At 45.3% G+C, this 13,949-nt stretch overlaps 1 protein-coding gene across 1 annotated transcript in view; it reads left to right on the top strand.

Moving 5' to 3' along the window:
- Positions 1-13,949, top strand: part of LOC131228849 (uncharacterized) — a 40,530-nt gene that overhangs the window by 18,049 nt on the left and 8,532 nt on the right. Inside the window, exons 8-10 of the mRNA XM_058224698.1 lie at positions 207-314; positions 1,172-1,313; positions 1,421-1,586. Of these exons, the coding sequence (XP_058080681.1) occupies positions 207-314; positions 1,172-1,313; positions 1,421-1,586 (416 nt within the window). The remainder of the gene's footprint in view (positions 1-206; positions 315-1,171; positions 1,314-1,420; positions 1,587-13,949) is intronic.

Genomic DNA, 13,949 nt, shown 5'->3' with positions numbered 1-13,949 from the left:
TACTATAAAGTCTCTTAACAACATTGCTACTCAATGTTTTGTTGCGCAATCGTAATGAGAATTTTTTAACCTGTTACAGGTTCTATGAAATGAACCACATGCAATAACTGGGCAATTTGTCATGCATAACTGATTCTGGCGACTTGTTTATTCTCCAGGTTTCTAATGTTTATTCTCCAGGTTTCTAATGGCAATCTCTCTTCTAGGTATGTGATGGATGAACTGGGTTCAGCTTTGTGGCATAGTGATGAGCCGAACTTCAGGATTGCTCCTTTTCTGTACATGCCTGAGGGGAAGTTGGCGTCAGCTGTGAGGTGCTTTATCTACCATTCTTATGCTGCTTTTCTGGGTCTGACAACAATTTTGGGTCTATTTCTTCTATGCTCATAGATGATGTAGGTAGGGAGTTCCCATGTTCTCTTTTAGTAGTGATCAGCTCCTTTACAACTCTGGCTTGCTTGGACTGTGGAATCACAGAGGAATATTACTCACCCAGAGACTGGAACCAGTACTGTTTCAGGAAATGTGTGTGTATTGGGGATTTGACTTGGAACTGTTTCCTCTAAAACCAAGTCAACTCGGCTCAGTCGGCTGAGTTTCTGTTCCATGGTCAGGGTTCCTGCAATTTCCATGCAGCTGAGGATGCTTACTTCTTCAATGGGACCCATCCACACACCATTTCTTTCACTGATGTCTCAAAGCATTGAGGTCTTGATAGCAGTGTCTTTTATGGCCAACGATTTCAATGTTTAAGACTACATGATTAGGGCTTCAAGATGATTGTATCAGGCCAATGCATCCACGGCTATGATATCAAAACGTAAATGTTATGCGGGTGATTTCTTTGAAATATCTCATCTGTATCTGGCGTCATGGTCATATATGGGCATATAGGGTTGGATTCTGCATCTAACCACAGATGGCATGGGTATGGATCAAGTATGTCTTTGTGCCCATGACAAATTGAAGCATGGGAAATGTGTAATGCATCTGTTCTTAAATGTCAGGTTCAGATATTTCGAGCTCTAGTGCATTTGAGTACTGCATGATGGCATAACAGTCTTGCCAGTCTAATTCAAGGAAGTGGTGTTATCTTTCAGTCTTTTTGTCTCAGCAAGTTCAGCAACAAAAATTGCGACAATTGCATTTGACTTGAATAAAATGCTTTCAGCTTTTCTGTGTTATGGCCGACACAGAATGTTCAGAAGGGGGAAGAATGCACTCGTGATTTCTTGTTTGGTATAGGGGAGGATAAGCAACGGTCTGCCAGGCTTACTGCTTGGTTCCATACGCCACAAAGTTATTTTATCCAGGTAAATTGACACCATTTATTACTGAGGGTGAGATTGGTTGCACATATCAAACACACCCTAAACTATAGTAGTACTGGTTGATAAGTTCATTTGCTTGTGTTCTTTAGGAGTACGAGAAATACTGCCAGCAACTTCGCCCAAAAGGCCTTTGTCCTCCTCGTTTAGAGGTCTCTGGAACCCAAAGTATGCTTCCGAGTGATGGGCACGCCCTTCGCGTTTACACTGATCTACCCCAAGTGGAGGAATTTTTAACAAGGCCTGAATTTGTTATTGGTAAGTTCCTTTGTGTTCTAGACTACTATGGCCATGTTTAGGGGTGGAAATGGGTCGGATCAGTCTCCGCACAAGCATGATCAATTATTAATCAGGCCAAAAGTCTGAGCCTAGGCCCAGATCGCTTGTAATCAAACCTTCAATTTTAGTCCCAAACCAGCCAATTGATGTCATAAGCTGTCCTGTTCTTGGGCTAGGGTTGGACCTCCATGGAAGATTTTTGTTATCAGGGTGGGGCCTGAAACCGCGCCAGCTGAGCCTTTTGTCATCCCTAACCATGTTCCAGGGTTGTTTTGTTCTTTTCATTTGGAGAGGTTCACTAACCCTGCATGCACCTTTGTATGTGGCCACATGTGCCAATCTGACATGCAAATTGGACATTAGAGACTTGCACTAGTTTGGTCCCACCGTAAATGATCAGGCCCACAATCAGTCCTTCCAACCCATTACATGGCCCACTTATGGATTAAAACAGTAGGTGGTTAAAAAATTGTCAAAGGTGTCACGCCCCAAACCCGGAAATCGGGCTCACAAAAATTCTCAATTGTCAAATCCGGTGCCGACTACCTTCGTAGTACCCCATTCTCGGCTCCCAACGCCCATACGCCAGATTCTGATCCTGTGATCCTACAAGGAGGATTTTCCAACTTACATTTGTCTCATAATAAGCATAATCACATGTTTACCTAAATCACAAAGACAACAATATCATCACATATCCACTAATATAAACATTTGAACACAATGCTGAAAGGAAAAATACATATATCGAAATCAAAGCTCCAGAAGGCCGCTGCATGCTCCATGCTCAATGCTGCTGCAATCTAACGCCACCTGCACGCATCTATCGTGCATAAGCTTACAAAAAGCTTAGAGGGTGGTGTAAGTGTGTACACAAGGTAAGTGTCAAGTATTCAATACAATGTCATAATCATACAATATCAAAAATACTGACAAGATCATGAATCATACGATATCAGAGTAAGCGGAAACATACTGGTAAGTCCACGAGTCATACAATATCAGAGTACGTAATGCAGATCATAATGAGGCAAATATCATATACTGAGGATGCAATGTAATATGCAAATCCTGCTAAGTCCGTCTAGGCCATATAAGTGCAGAAACATGGCAACCCAAAATGCTAAATGTTGCGGATGTAATACAATATGCGATGCAAATGAAATGATCAAGCTAGAGTGTGAGGTCGGGATGATAGTACGTAGTATCGCAGGCTATGGGGTCCATCACAAGGGACTTCTATCCAAACCAGTCCCATACTTAAATTTGTATAGCCAGACACAATGTATTAGACTCCTGATCTCAGGTTAGTCGCGCGCCCCAACCGAAATCCTTACCATTACGAAGGTACACAACAATTAGTTGCGCACCACCAGCCCGAGTGGATAGTGAATGAATGAATGAATGAGTATGTAACTCTTATTCAATAAGTCCACATATCAGTACGGTTCCTCTCTGGAAAATCACCGGGGTCTAGTACACTTCAAACCAGATTGCTGCCACATCACGCGCAACAAGGTGAGTGGAAGAGACCTCACTATTCGCCTGCCAATATCGGGTCTGACTCGTCGATAGCGGACCCATTCCTCGAGCTGGTCAAACTCAGCCTAGCTTTGCCCCCTCCTTTCGGGCAGGTAAGGCCGCACCCCTTTCCAACCGACTACGACACAGTGGGAAACGCGGCTTAATGGTATACGGCCCTCATGCGTTCATGCATCCACTCGGTCTAGACGTTGGAGCAACCTCTGGAACCAAAAGGGTTTAGGGAATTTCACCCAAGGATATCTATAGCACCCCATGTAGAATAGATTTTCGGTGTCCCATCTGGCCATCCACGATATGCCTGTGGAGGCTACGACCTTGATGTCACTAGAGCGTACTGTAATCATAATCATACAATGCGAGATGCATGAGTCACACAGTCTAATCACGCATCAATCCTGCACATACCGTGCACTCATGTGGGGGCAACTCCGCCTATCAGGGAGTCCCATGAACAACCTGCTCTATGACATATGCAATGGCCAACCATATCTTATAACAAACATGTAGATGATACGTATGGGCATGTATCATTAGGGATGTACACGAGTCAAGCTGGCTAGAAAAGCTCGCTCGACTCGGCTCGATTCAGCTCGGATTGACTCGGATTGAAAGGCCAACTCAAGGTGAGTCAAGCTTGTTTACTAAAGCTCGAGTTGAGTTAAAGCCAAGTTCGACCATGATGTATTTCAACTCGAGCTCGACTCGGCTTGAGTAATATATTTTAATAATATATATTATATATATTATATTAATGTTAAATATATATATATATATATATATATATATATTTAAGTTTTTTTTTTAAAAAAGTTAAAACTTAAAAGTTTTTACTAAAAAACCCTACTCGTCCCCATTCCCTCTTTTGCTTTCCTTTTACCCTACTGAGGTAAACTCGACTCGACTCGAACCACTAGCTCGACTCGAACTCGACTCGAAAGCTTTGGCAAACAAGCCAAGCTTCAATGTTGAGCTCGAGGGTGAGCTCGAGCTCGAGTATAGCATGGACAAGTCAAGCCGAGCTTGGCCCACCTCGACTCGACTCGGCTCGATGTACAGCCCTATGTATCATGATGCTGTGTTGTCACATACTCATAATCGGTATCGATAACCGGCATCGATAATCGGCCTATCAAAGGGCCTAAGGGAAGGTCACAATGAGGACATTTAACCATCATTGCCCATCAATGTGGTCATTTAACCAACATTGCTCTCAAGGAGTGGCCTATATAGAGCCAAACATATAGTGGGCCCATAGCCTCACGCAAGGGCCTAATATACATCACAATGCGCCTTGCTCAAGGGCCACATATACATCACATCAGGCCTCATCAATGGCTACAATTACATCACAACGGGCCCTATACAATCACAATGGGCCACCTACAATCTCAATGGGCCTTACACAAGGGTCTCATACATCAAGTGAGCCGCATCACATGGGCCTTATACATCACATCGGGCCCCATACAATCACAATGGGCCACCTACAATCTCAATGGGCCTTACACAAGGGTCTCATACATCAAGTGGGCCGCATCACATGGGTCTTAAACACATCACTATGGGCCATACACATGGGCCCAATACACATCACTATGGGCCGCTCACAGGGGTCTAATACAAATCACTATGGGCCGCATCACATGGGCCTAACACTCATCACTATGGGCCTAACACACCACTATGGGGTGCTCACATGGGCCTAATACACATCACTATGGGCCGCATCACATGGGCCTAATACATCACTATGGGCCGTTCACACGGGCCTAACACCACTATGGGCCGCTCACATGGGCCTAATACACATCACTATGGGCCGCATCACATGGGCCTAATACACCATTATGGGCCGCTCACACGGGCATAACACTCATCACTATGGGCCGCAATTGCATCAATGTGGGCCTTAACGGATGGGCCACAAATACATCAAGATGGGTCTTATCAAATGGGCCACATATACACCACATCAGGCCTCGCCACACGGGCCACAAATACATCATAACGAGCCACATACCTGGGCCTAATACACATCACAATGGGCCGCATAACATGGGCCTAATACACATCATGATAGGCCGCATGACATGGGCCGTACCAATGGGCCAATATACATCAAGTGGGCCGCGATACGTGGGCCTCATATACATCAAGATGGGTCGCATTACATGGGCTTCATATATAACACATCGGGCCTCATCATATGGGCCTCATGTACATCAAGTGGGCCGCATCAACGGGCCTCATATACAACAAGTAGGCCACATTCAAGGGCCACACTAATGGGCCTCATATGCACAAGTGGGCCCTGCACATGGGCCTCAAATACATAACATGTGGACCCTACACATGGGTCTCATATGCATCAAATGGGTCACGTATCTGGGCCTCGAATACATCAAATGGGTCACGCGTCATGGGCCACGCGTCATGGGCCTAATACATATAACAATGGGCCTTGCCCATAGGCCACGAATACATCACAATGGGCCTTGCCCATAGGCCTCGAATACATCACAATGGGCCTTGCCCATGGGCCTCAGATTCAAGTAGGTGGGCCCCATCCTATGGGCCTTAAATACAAGGTAGGTGGTCCCTATCACATGGGCCTCAAATATACATCATGATGGGCTGTATCAATGTGCCTCAAGTGGACTTGGACCACACCAAAAATCATTTCAATGGTTATAGGTGTAACATGTGTATACTGTACACTATCATTCCGTGGGGCACATGGCCCCACTAACCATGGTTAGCACTATCCAAACATTGTCCAGGTAAATCAGCATCATCCAAACATTTCCTATGCAAATCAGCACCATCCAAACATTGTCTATGTAAATCAGCACCATCCAAACATTGTCCACGTGAATCAGCACCGTCCAAACATTGTTTGCGTGAATCAACACCGTCCAAACACTGTCCAGCACCGTCCAGTACAATCTAGATGGTGTGGATGAAATAAATACATCAGGGTGGGTCCCACCCACTGACAGGAAAAACGGATGGACGTGTGAATATACAACACGTCATCAAAGTGGGCCCTGCCCTTTCAGAACATAGATGGACGGCGTGGCTAACAGATACATCATGGTGTGGCCCACATAGCACCGTCCATCAGGTCCAGCACCGTCCAGATGGTTTGGACGGTGTGGATGAAACAAATACATCACGTGGGACCCGCAGAACTTGCTGACGTCAGTTAGCAGATGGGCCCCACCATCTGGACAGCTTGGATATCACATATGTCATAGGAGGTGGGCCCCACCCGTCCACTGACGTCAGCAGTTGCTGCAAGGGATGCACGGAGTGGATGAAGCCCACGTCACAGTGGGCCATGTCCAGATGGACGGACGGCTGGATGAAACGCCCACGTCATGGTGGGGACCCACCGTTCAAACGAATGGACGGTTAGAATGGAAGGTGGGTCCCATGTGTATGGACCACATACATCTGAGGTGGGTCCACATGTGTGGACCCACAAGCTTTGGAGGAAGTTGATATTTGTGTTTTGCGCGTACCACCCACGTGAACGGTGGGGTCCACATCAATGGACGGCGTGGATAAGGTCATGCATCAAGGTGGGCCACAAGCCATCACACGGAGAGAGAGAGAGAGAGAGAGAGAGAGAGAGAGAGAGAGAGAGAGAGAGATATCGGTGGTGATGGAGGGGCCCCTCTTTGATACAAAGACTACATCAAGGTGAGTCCCACTATATGTGGGGCCTTTGATGGGGACATCACGCGCACACGCGCACTCACGCCGCCACCCCTACGCACGTACGTGCGTAGATGGAAGACCCCACCATCGATCTGCCTCGATGACGACGTCCAGGGAGGGCCTCCTAGATAGATGACAAGTTTTGGTTCAGAAAAGTGGCCCGATAGTCAAGAAAAGCCTACCATGGGATCTCATGATCGTGGCCCACTCGTCGGATTGGTTTTATATTTTAGGTTTTGCTTATTGTTATTATTTAGAGCATCGTGAACGCTTTAGATTTTCTTGTTTGATTTTTATTTTAGTTTACTTCATCGCCAAGTAATAGGTGTCGCACATGGTGCGAGTTTTTGGGTATAGGGTTCTCCCTATAAATAGGCACCTTTTGTAGTTCTTTTCATTCATTGAAGTTAATAAAAAAATTCCTGCTTTATTTTTCTGCTCTCTTCGTGAGTTGTGGAAGAATTCAAAAGTGGGTGCGAAGCCCTCCCTTTTCGAAGGGCTAACTACCGTGGTGCAAAGCCGTATCGATCCCAATTCACCCCCATCTTCCATCATCTTTTTTTTTTTTTTTTCTATCTTCTCCCACCATCCATACTTCGAATTTGTCCTTTTGTTGCATCAGATTTCTTCATTGAAGCAGGTTTCCAGATTTCGGCCCGCAGGCGAGCTGAAACTTTGGCGGAGCACCACGCACAAACTGTACATCGGATCGAGCTGAGATTTGGAGGTTTTGGAGTCCATCCCTGGCCGACCAGGGCCAAGGTGGCCTTTTTCTGAATAGTGGGCCCCACACACGTGCGGCCGGGATCACACACACGTCCATCTGGGCCATTGTTGCTGTCCACACGCGGGATCATCTTTTGGCTCAGGTTTTTACCCTCTTTTATCCTCTCATAGCCGTTTTTTTCATGAATCCTAACCCTATATTACATGATCCCTAATTGATTTGCCCCTTTTTATTACCTTAAGGTTCCTTGAATTGAAATTAGAGAATCCCTTGGATTAGGGGCTGATTTTTATGCATGAGTAGTTGATTTTATTTCCCTTTGACATTGTTTAGCTTATAATTTTATTGGTCCAGTCCTAGCCTGTGTCGACTTGGACCCGCATAGATTCCCCTTTAATTGAATGTTTGGATTTTCATGTAGGATGTGGAATTTGTGTGATTGTTTCTGAATTGGTGTGATCTAAGCCTGCAATCTTGCATATCATATTTAAATTCTCGTCCTGCGTCAAATTTGGTATCAGAGCCTAGGGTTCTTATAGGGGAATTCACCACATATTTAGGGTTTAGTTTGTTTGAGTCCTTCATGCATTTAGTCCATCATATATAGCTGAATTTTAGTAACAGTGTGTAGTCTCCTTCATATAGAGTCTCGTAGGGTCATTTAGTTTTTAGACGCATATAGTTGTCATAGCAGGTCCTTAGGTCGAGTAAGTCAGTGTATGCCCACACGTATGGGTCGCAGTTTCGGTTTGCACCCTACACTAAATATGGAACAATTGCAAGAGTCACTAAACAAGATATCTCAGACGTTGGAGTCTATGATTAAGCGCTTGGAAATGGACCAATGCTGTGAACAGCTTGATGTACGCATTACCCGACTAAAAACCATCGCTAGGACAAACCCCACCATTGGGGTAGATGTCCAATCTCAAGCAGGTGGCCTGGAGGATACACCAATGAATGGAGTTGGTCAAGGAATCAATTATGGGTGTGCACCCAGACACCCACCCCATGAGAGATATAAAGACCGCTATTTTGAGGGGTACAACATGTGTGGCCTTGTGGCTGGAGAGAGTGTACCAACGGCTAGTGTAGAGTTACCCACTGAGGCTATTCCGGTAATGGATGAGTTACGTGATATCTTTTCTGATGATCTACCGGATGAGTCCCCTAGGAAGGATATAGAGCACACCAGAATATGGGACATCGTAATACCTACAACCGAGTTCACGTTGAATAAGTTTGTCGATAGGTCCACAGGTTTAAGTCCTTGTGAAGTCGTTACTGATTATAAACCTAGGAAACTTATTGATCTTGTCCCTATGTCACTGTCCCATAGGCCGTCAGAGTCTGCAGAGTCTTTTGCGCATCACATTCATTCATGGCATCAAGAAATCAGGCAGAAGATCATGGCTAATAATGAACATTGCACATTTTATATAGACCAATATAAATGTTTCAAAGGATTCAATATTGGGGACTCTGTGATGGTCTGCATCAGGCCCGAGCGGTATCCTTCGAGGGCCGTTCGTAAGTTACACGCGTGTAGCGCTGGACCCGTCAAAATTATAAAACGAAACGGTCTCAATGTGTATGAGATAGATCTTCCACCTTTCATGGGAATTAGTTTCACATCCGATGTGGAGGATTTAGTTACTTTTCAGAGGACCACTGATACTTTGTCCGGCCCTTCGCCCACCCATCCTGATTCCTCATATTTATCCCTTGAACCATGGCTCTTTCCCAACCCATTTTCCCAACCTCTACCTCCCATATCTACTTTTCCTAACCTTTCTTCACAGCCTCTACCTCCCATACCTACCCTTCTCGACCCATTTTTCCAGCCTCTACATCCCATACCTACCCGTCCCAACCCATTTTCCCAGCCTCTACCTCCCATATCTATCCTTCCCAACCCATTTTTCCAGCCTCTACGTCCCATACCTACCCGTCCCAACCCATGTTCCCAACCTCTACCTCCCATACTTACCCATCCCGACCCATCTTCCCAGCCTCTACCCCCCATACCTATCATTCCCGACTCATTTTCCCAGCCTCTATCTCCCATACCTAACCTTCACATACCCAAAAAGGAAATAGAGGATATCCAGGACCATCAGATAGTTTCAACGTCGGACGGCGGGTTTCCGAAGTACGTGGTTAAATGGAAGTTAAGCCCAGCTTCAGGCAGCACGTGGCTCACTGAGGAGGAGCTTCAGAGACTTGATCCTGACATCCTGAAGCGGTTCAGGAGTTTTATTTCTCCAGTGGCGAAATCTTTGCAGCCGGGGAGAATTGATGGGGACATCACGCGCACACGCGCACTCACGCCGCCACCCCTACACACGTACGTGCGTAGATGGAAGACCCCACCATCGATCTGCCTCGATGACGACGTCCAAGGAGGGCCTCCTAGATAGATGACAAGTTTTGGTTCAGAAAAGTGGCCCGATAGTCAAGAAAAGCCCACCATGGGATCTCATGATCGTGGCCCACTCGTCGGATTGGTTTTATATTTTAGGTTTTGCTTATTGTTATTATTTAGAACATCGTGAACGCTTTAGATTTTCTTATTTGGTTTTTATTTTAGTTTACTTCATCGCCAAGTAATAGGTGTCGCACATGGTGCGAGTTTTTGGGTATAGGGTTCTCCCTATAAATAGGCACCTTTTGTAGTTCTTTTCATTCATTGAAGTTAATAAAAAAATTCCTGCTTTATTTTTCTGCTCTCTTCGTGAGTTGTGGAAGAATTCAAAAGTGGGTGCGAAGCCCTCCCTTTTCGAAGGGCTAACTACCGTGGTGCAAAGCCACATCGATCCCAATTCACCCCCATCTTCCATCATCTTTTTTTTTTTTTTCCATCTTCCCCTACCATCCATACTTCGAATTTGTCCTTTTGTTGCATCAGATTTCTTCATTGAAGCAGGTTTCTAGATTTCAGCCCGCAGGCGAGCTGAAACTTCGGCGGAGCACCACGCACAAACCGTACATCGGATCGAGCTGAGATTTGGAGGTTTTGGAGTCCATCCCTGGCCGACCAGGGCCAAGGTGGCCTTTTTTTGAATAGTGGGCCCCACACACGTGCGGCTGGGATCACACACACGTCCGTCTGGGCCATTGTTGCTGTCCACATGCGGGATCATCTTTTGGCTCAGGTTTTTACCCTCTTTTATCCTCTCATAGCCGTTTTTTCATGAATCCTAACCCTATATTACATGATCCCTAATTGATTTGCCCCTTTTTATCACCTTAGGGTTCCTTGAATTGAAATTAGAGAATCCCTTGGATTAGGGGCTGATTTTTATGCATGAGTAGTTGATTTTATTTCCCTTTGACATTGTTTAGCTTATAATTTTATTGGTCCAGTCCTAGCCTGTGTCGACTTGGACCCGCATAGATTCCCCTTTAATTGAATGTTTGGATTTTCATGTAGGATGTGGAATTTGTGTGATTGTTTCTGAATTGGTGTGATCTAAGCCCGCAATCTTGCATATCATATTTAAATTCACGTCCTGCGTCAGCCTTAAATCACAAAACTAAAATAAAATAAAATGACAAAGATGTAGATCTAAGATCACCCACCTTTGATCATGGACTTCTCCTTCCATCAACGCATTCTAGAGCTCCAAAGGATGAGATTCAACGGTCGAGATTGGTTTTGGAGGGTGGGATTGGGTGGTAGGGAGTGGGCCACACCAAGCTTCTCTCCCATGGACATCCACCTCTCATGGTTGCTTGGGAGATGGAATTTGAAATGAGAGAGAGATGAGAGAGAGAGGTGATATAAGATAGTGATGGGTGAAAGGGTGAGTGATGGATGAGTGTACTTGATGGGTGGAGAGAGAGAGAGAGAGAGAGTTGACTTTAGGGGTTGCTTGGGGATGAGTGTTGTACTTGACATGATGGGATGGAGTACTTGACATTTGATGTGATTGATGGGACATTCTCTTGGGATTGCAAATGCGCGGCCTTTTTCCTCGAACTGAATGTGCGCCCATATCTCCTGGCCCGGGTATCGCCTCGGCAGGCGAGACGCGGCGTCGGAACCGCGGCGACGGCGCGGTCGCAAGGGTACAAGCCCCGGGTCGAGCCGACTCTGGAATGAGGGATACGACTCAGGATCGCGTGCAAATGCCTGTTACAGGTCGTGGGTTGTCGGAATTCGACCGGGAGGACCGCAGAAGCCGACGAAACGGTACGGTCTTGGATACTGGTCTTACAAAAGGTCTACATCAATGTACACAAGTGGTGTGTCTGATGAGTGGACCATCCTGATCTCCTAGCTAGATCATCTATGTGGCAGGGCCAACCTGATACATGGCTTGGATGCCCAACAAACGTACTAGGTTGGAACGTCTGGCTACGTGTGGGCTTAAGCAAAACTTCATTTATAACTAGAGCTGTACACGAGCAGAATATACTCGTTAACTTGCCTGACTCGACTCGGAAATACTCGACTCGACTCGGCTCGGAATGAGTTTGAGCCGAGCACGAGCTGATTTTTGGTGCTCTAATTGAGTTCGAGCCGAGCACGAGCTTGACCCTGCTCGACTCGACTAGTACTCGAAATCGACTCGACTCGGCTCGACTCAGACTCGACCAGGGGTATATATACCCAAAACAAAAAACCCTAAGCAATCTCTCTCAATGTCTCTTCTTTTTCTCTCTTCAAGGCCTCCTTCATAATATCCCTGTAAGTCCTCACAGAAGGATTAAGTGTCTTGTCCCCCATTGCAAAAGCATCATTCCTATCTGGTGAGATTATCCGGTTGAGCCTCCGCTTCCTATAATCATCCTCCCTATCGATGATTTTCTGCGGTTTCTTAAAACCAAAATCATCAATATCATCCCCACCCATTCCTCTTGGTAGTTCCTTCAATACCGATTTAGGTGCAGTATAAGATGCCAGTTTCCTAGCAACCTCTCGCTCCCCGGCATCCTGATCTTCCTTGTCTTCATTGACAAGGATTGACTGCTCATAGCCCTCAAAGCGGTTGTCGCCCCCATAAAGATCGGCATCGAAGGTAGCTGCAGTGAGAGAAGCAAGCTCTTGCTCCTCCTTTCTCCTCTCCTCCTGGACCCTAGCAATATTGGTGTCTATTGTTTCCATCTTCCGTTCCCTGCAGTGAGAGAAGCAAGCTTGATATCTGCTCGAACTCGGACGAGCCAAGCACGAGTTGGGCATCCGAGCTCGAAGGCTGAGCCAAGCCGAGCACGAGCTGGGACTCAAGCAGTGCGAGCCGAGCACGAGCTGGGCAATACTCGGCTCGGCTCAACTCGTGTACAGCTCTATTTACAACTCTAGATATTCTTTTTGGCCTCCGCAAGAATTTTAATGAGAAAATATTAGCTAAAAACATTATTTACATATTCTGGGTTTTGTTGACTTACCTGATCATAATGAAAGTCCATTCACAAGAAATTTAATCAAGTAAACAATTTGTGCTAGTTGCTTAAATAAATGATGGAAATTTTCACCTGATTGAATGATCTGATTACCTATTTCTTTGTAAATAGTTAATTACAAAAAAAAAAAAAAAAAAACTGTTACAGGCCATGAAAATTCTGATTTCTGCTCCCTTCCTTCTCACGTGAAAGATGGTCTGTTATAAATCTACTAATTGCACAATGTCCCGTTTGGAGCTGTTATGGTCCGTACACCAGTTCAGAATTTAAACTCAACAAGTTGATTTGAGAATCAATTGCGTAGGTGAGTCTTTTATGAATAGACACAGGATCTTTTAACTTGGAAAGGCCCCATCGAAGGATTTAAAATGTGGAGGCAAACCTGTATCACTCTTTCATTTCTGGTTGATTTTACACTCTTTAAATTTAAGGTTGGATGGAGGGCAGTGTTCTATCTTGCCCCATCTTTCTTTTCACCCAGATTTGAAAAATGTATTGGAAGCTTGGCCTTTTCTTGTGGGCTTTCTGGAAAACTTTGTTTTCTTCCTAGTCATTCTACAAATCTGTTAAAAGATTTACAAGATACTCCGATCAAGGTTACCTTGATTGTGGGTTGCTGTGGTACATGGTATAGGAATGAGTAAGTGCTGCGCTACTTCCTCCAGTACGTGGTACACCAGGGATAGGATTGTGTGGGTTCCTCCAATGCGAAATGAACAGCATGATTACAATGTATCATAAATGCATAGCATTATATTGTATATATGTGATGTTACATTCTAAATATAAATTTGAATCACAACTTATTGATACAAGTCATTGTCATCATCATTATTATCTAAGCCTTACCCCCAACTAATTGGGGTCGGTTACAAGAATCCTGTTTCAGCATTCCACTCTATCACGGGCCACAACTTCAGTTCAATACAAGTGCAAACCAT

The sequence above is a fragment of the Magnolia sinica genome, chromosome 16 (genome assembly GCF_029962835.1).
Source record: "Magnolia sinica isolate HGM2019 chromosome 16, MsV1, whole genome shotgun sequence".
Classification (NCBI taxonomy): domain Eukaryota; kingdom Viridiplantae; phylum Streptophyta; class Magnoliopsida; order Magnoliales; family Magnoliaceae; genus Magnolia; species Magnolia sinica.
This window is presented reverse-complemented; position numbering and strand designations above follow the sequence as displayed.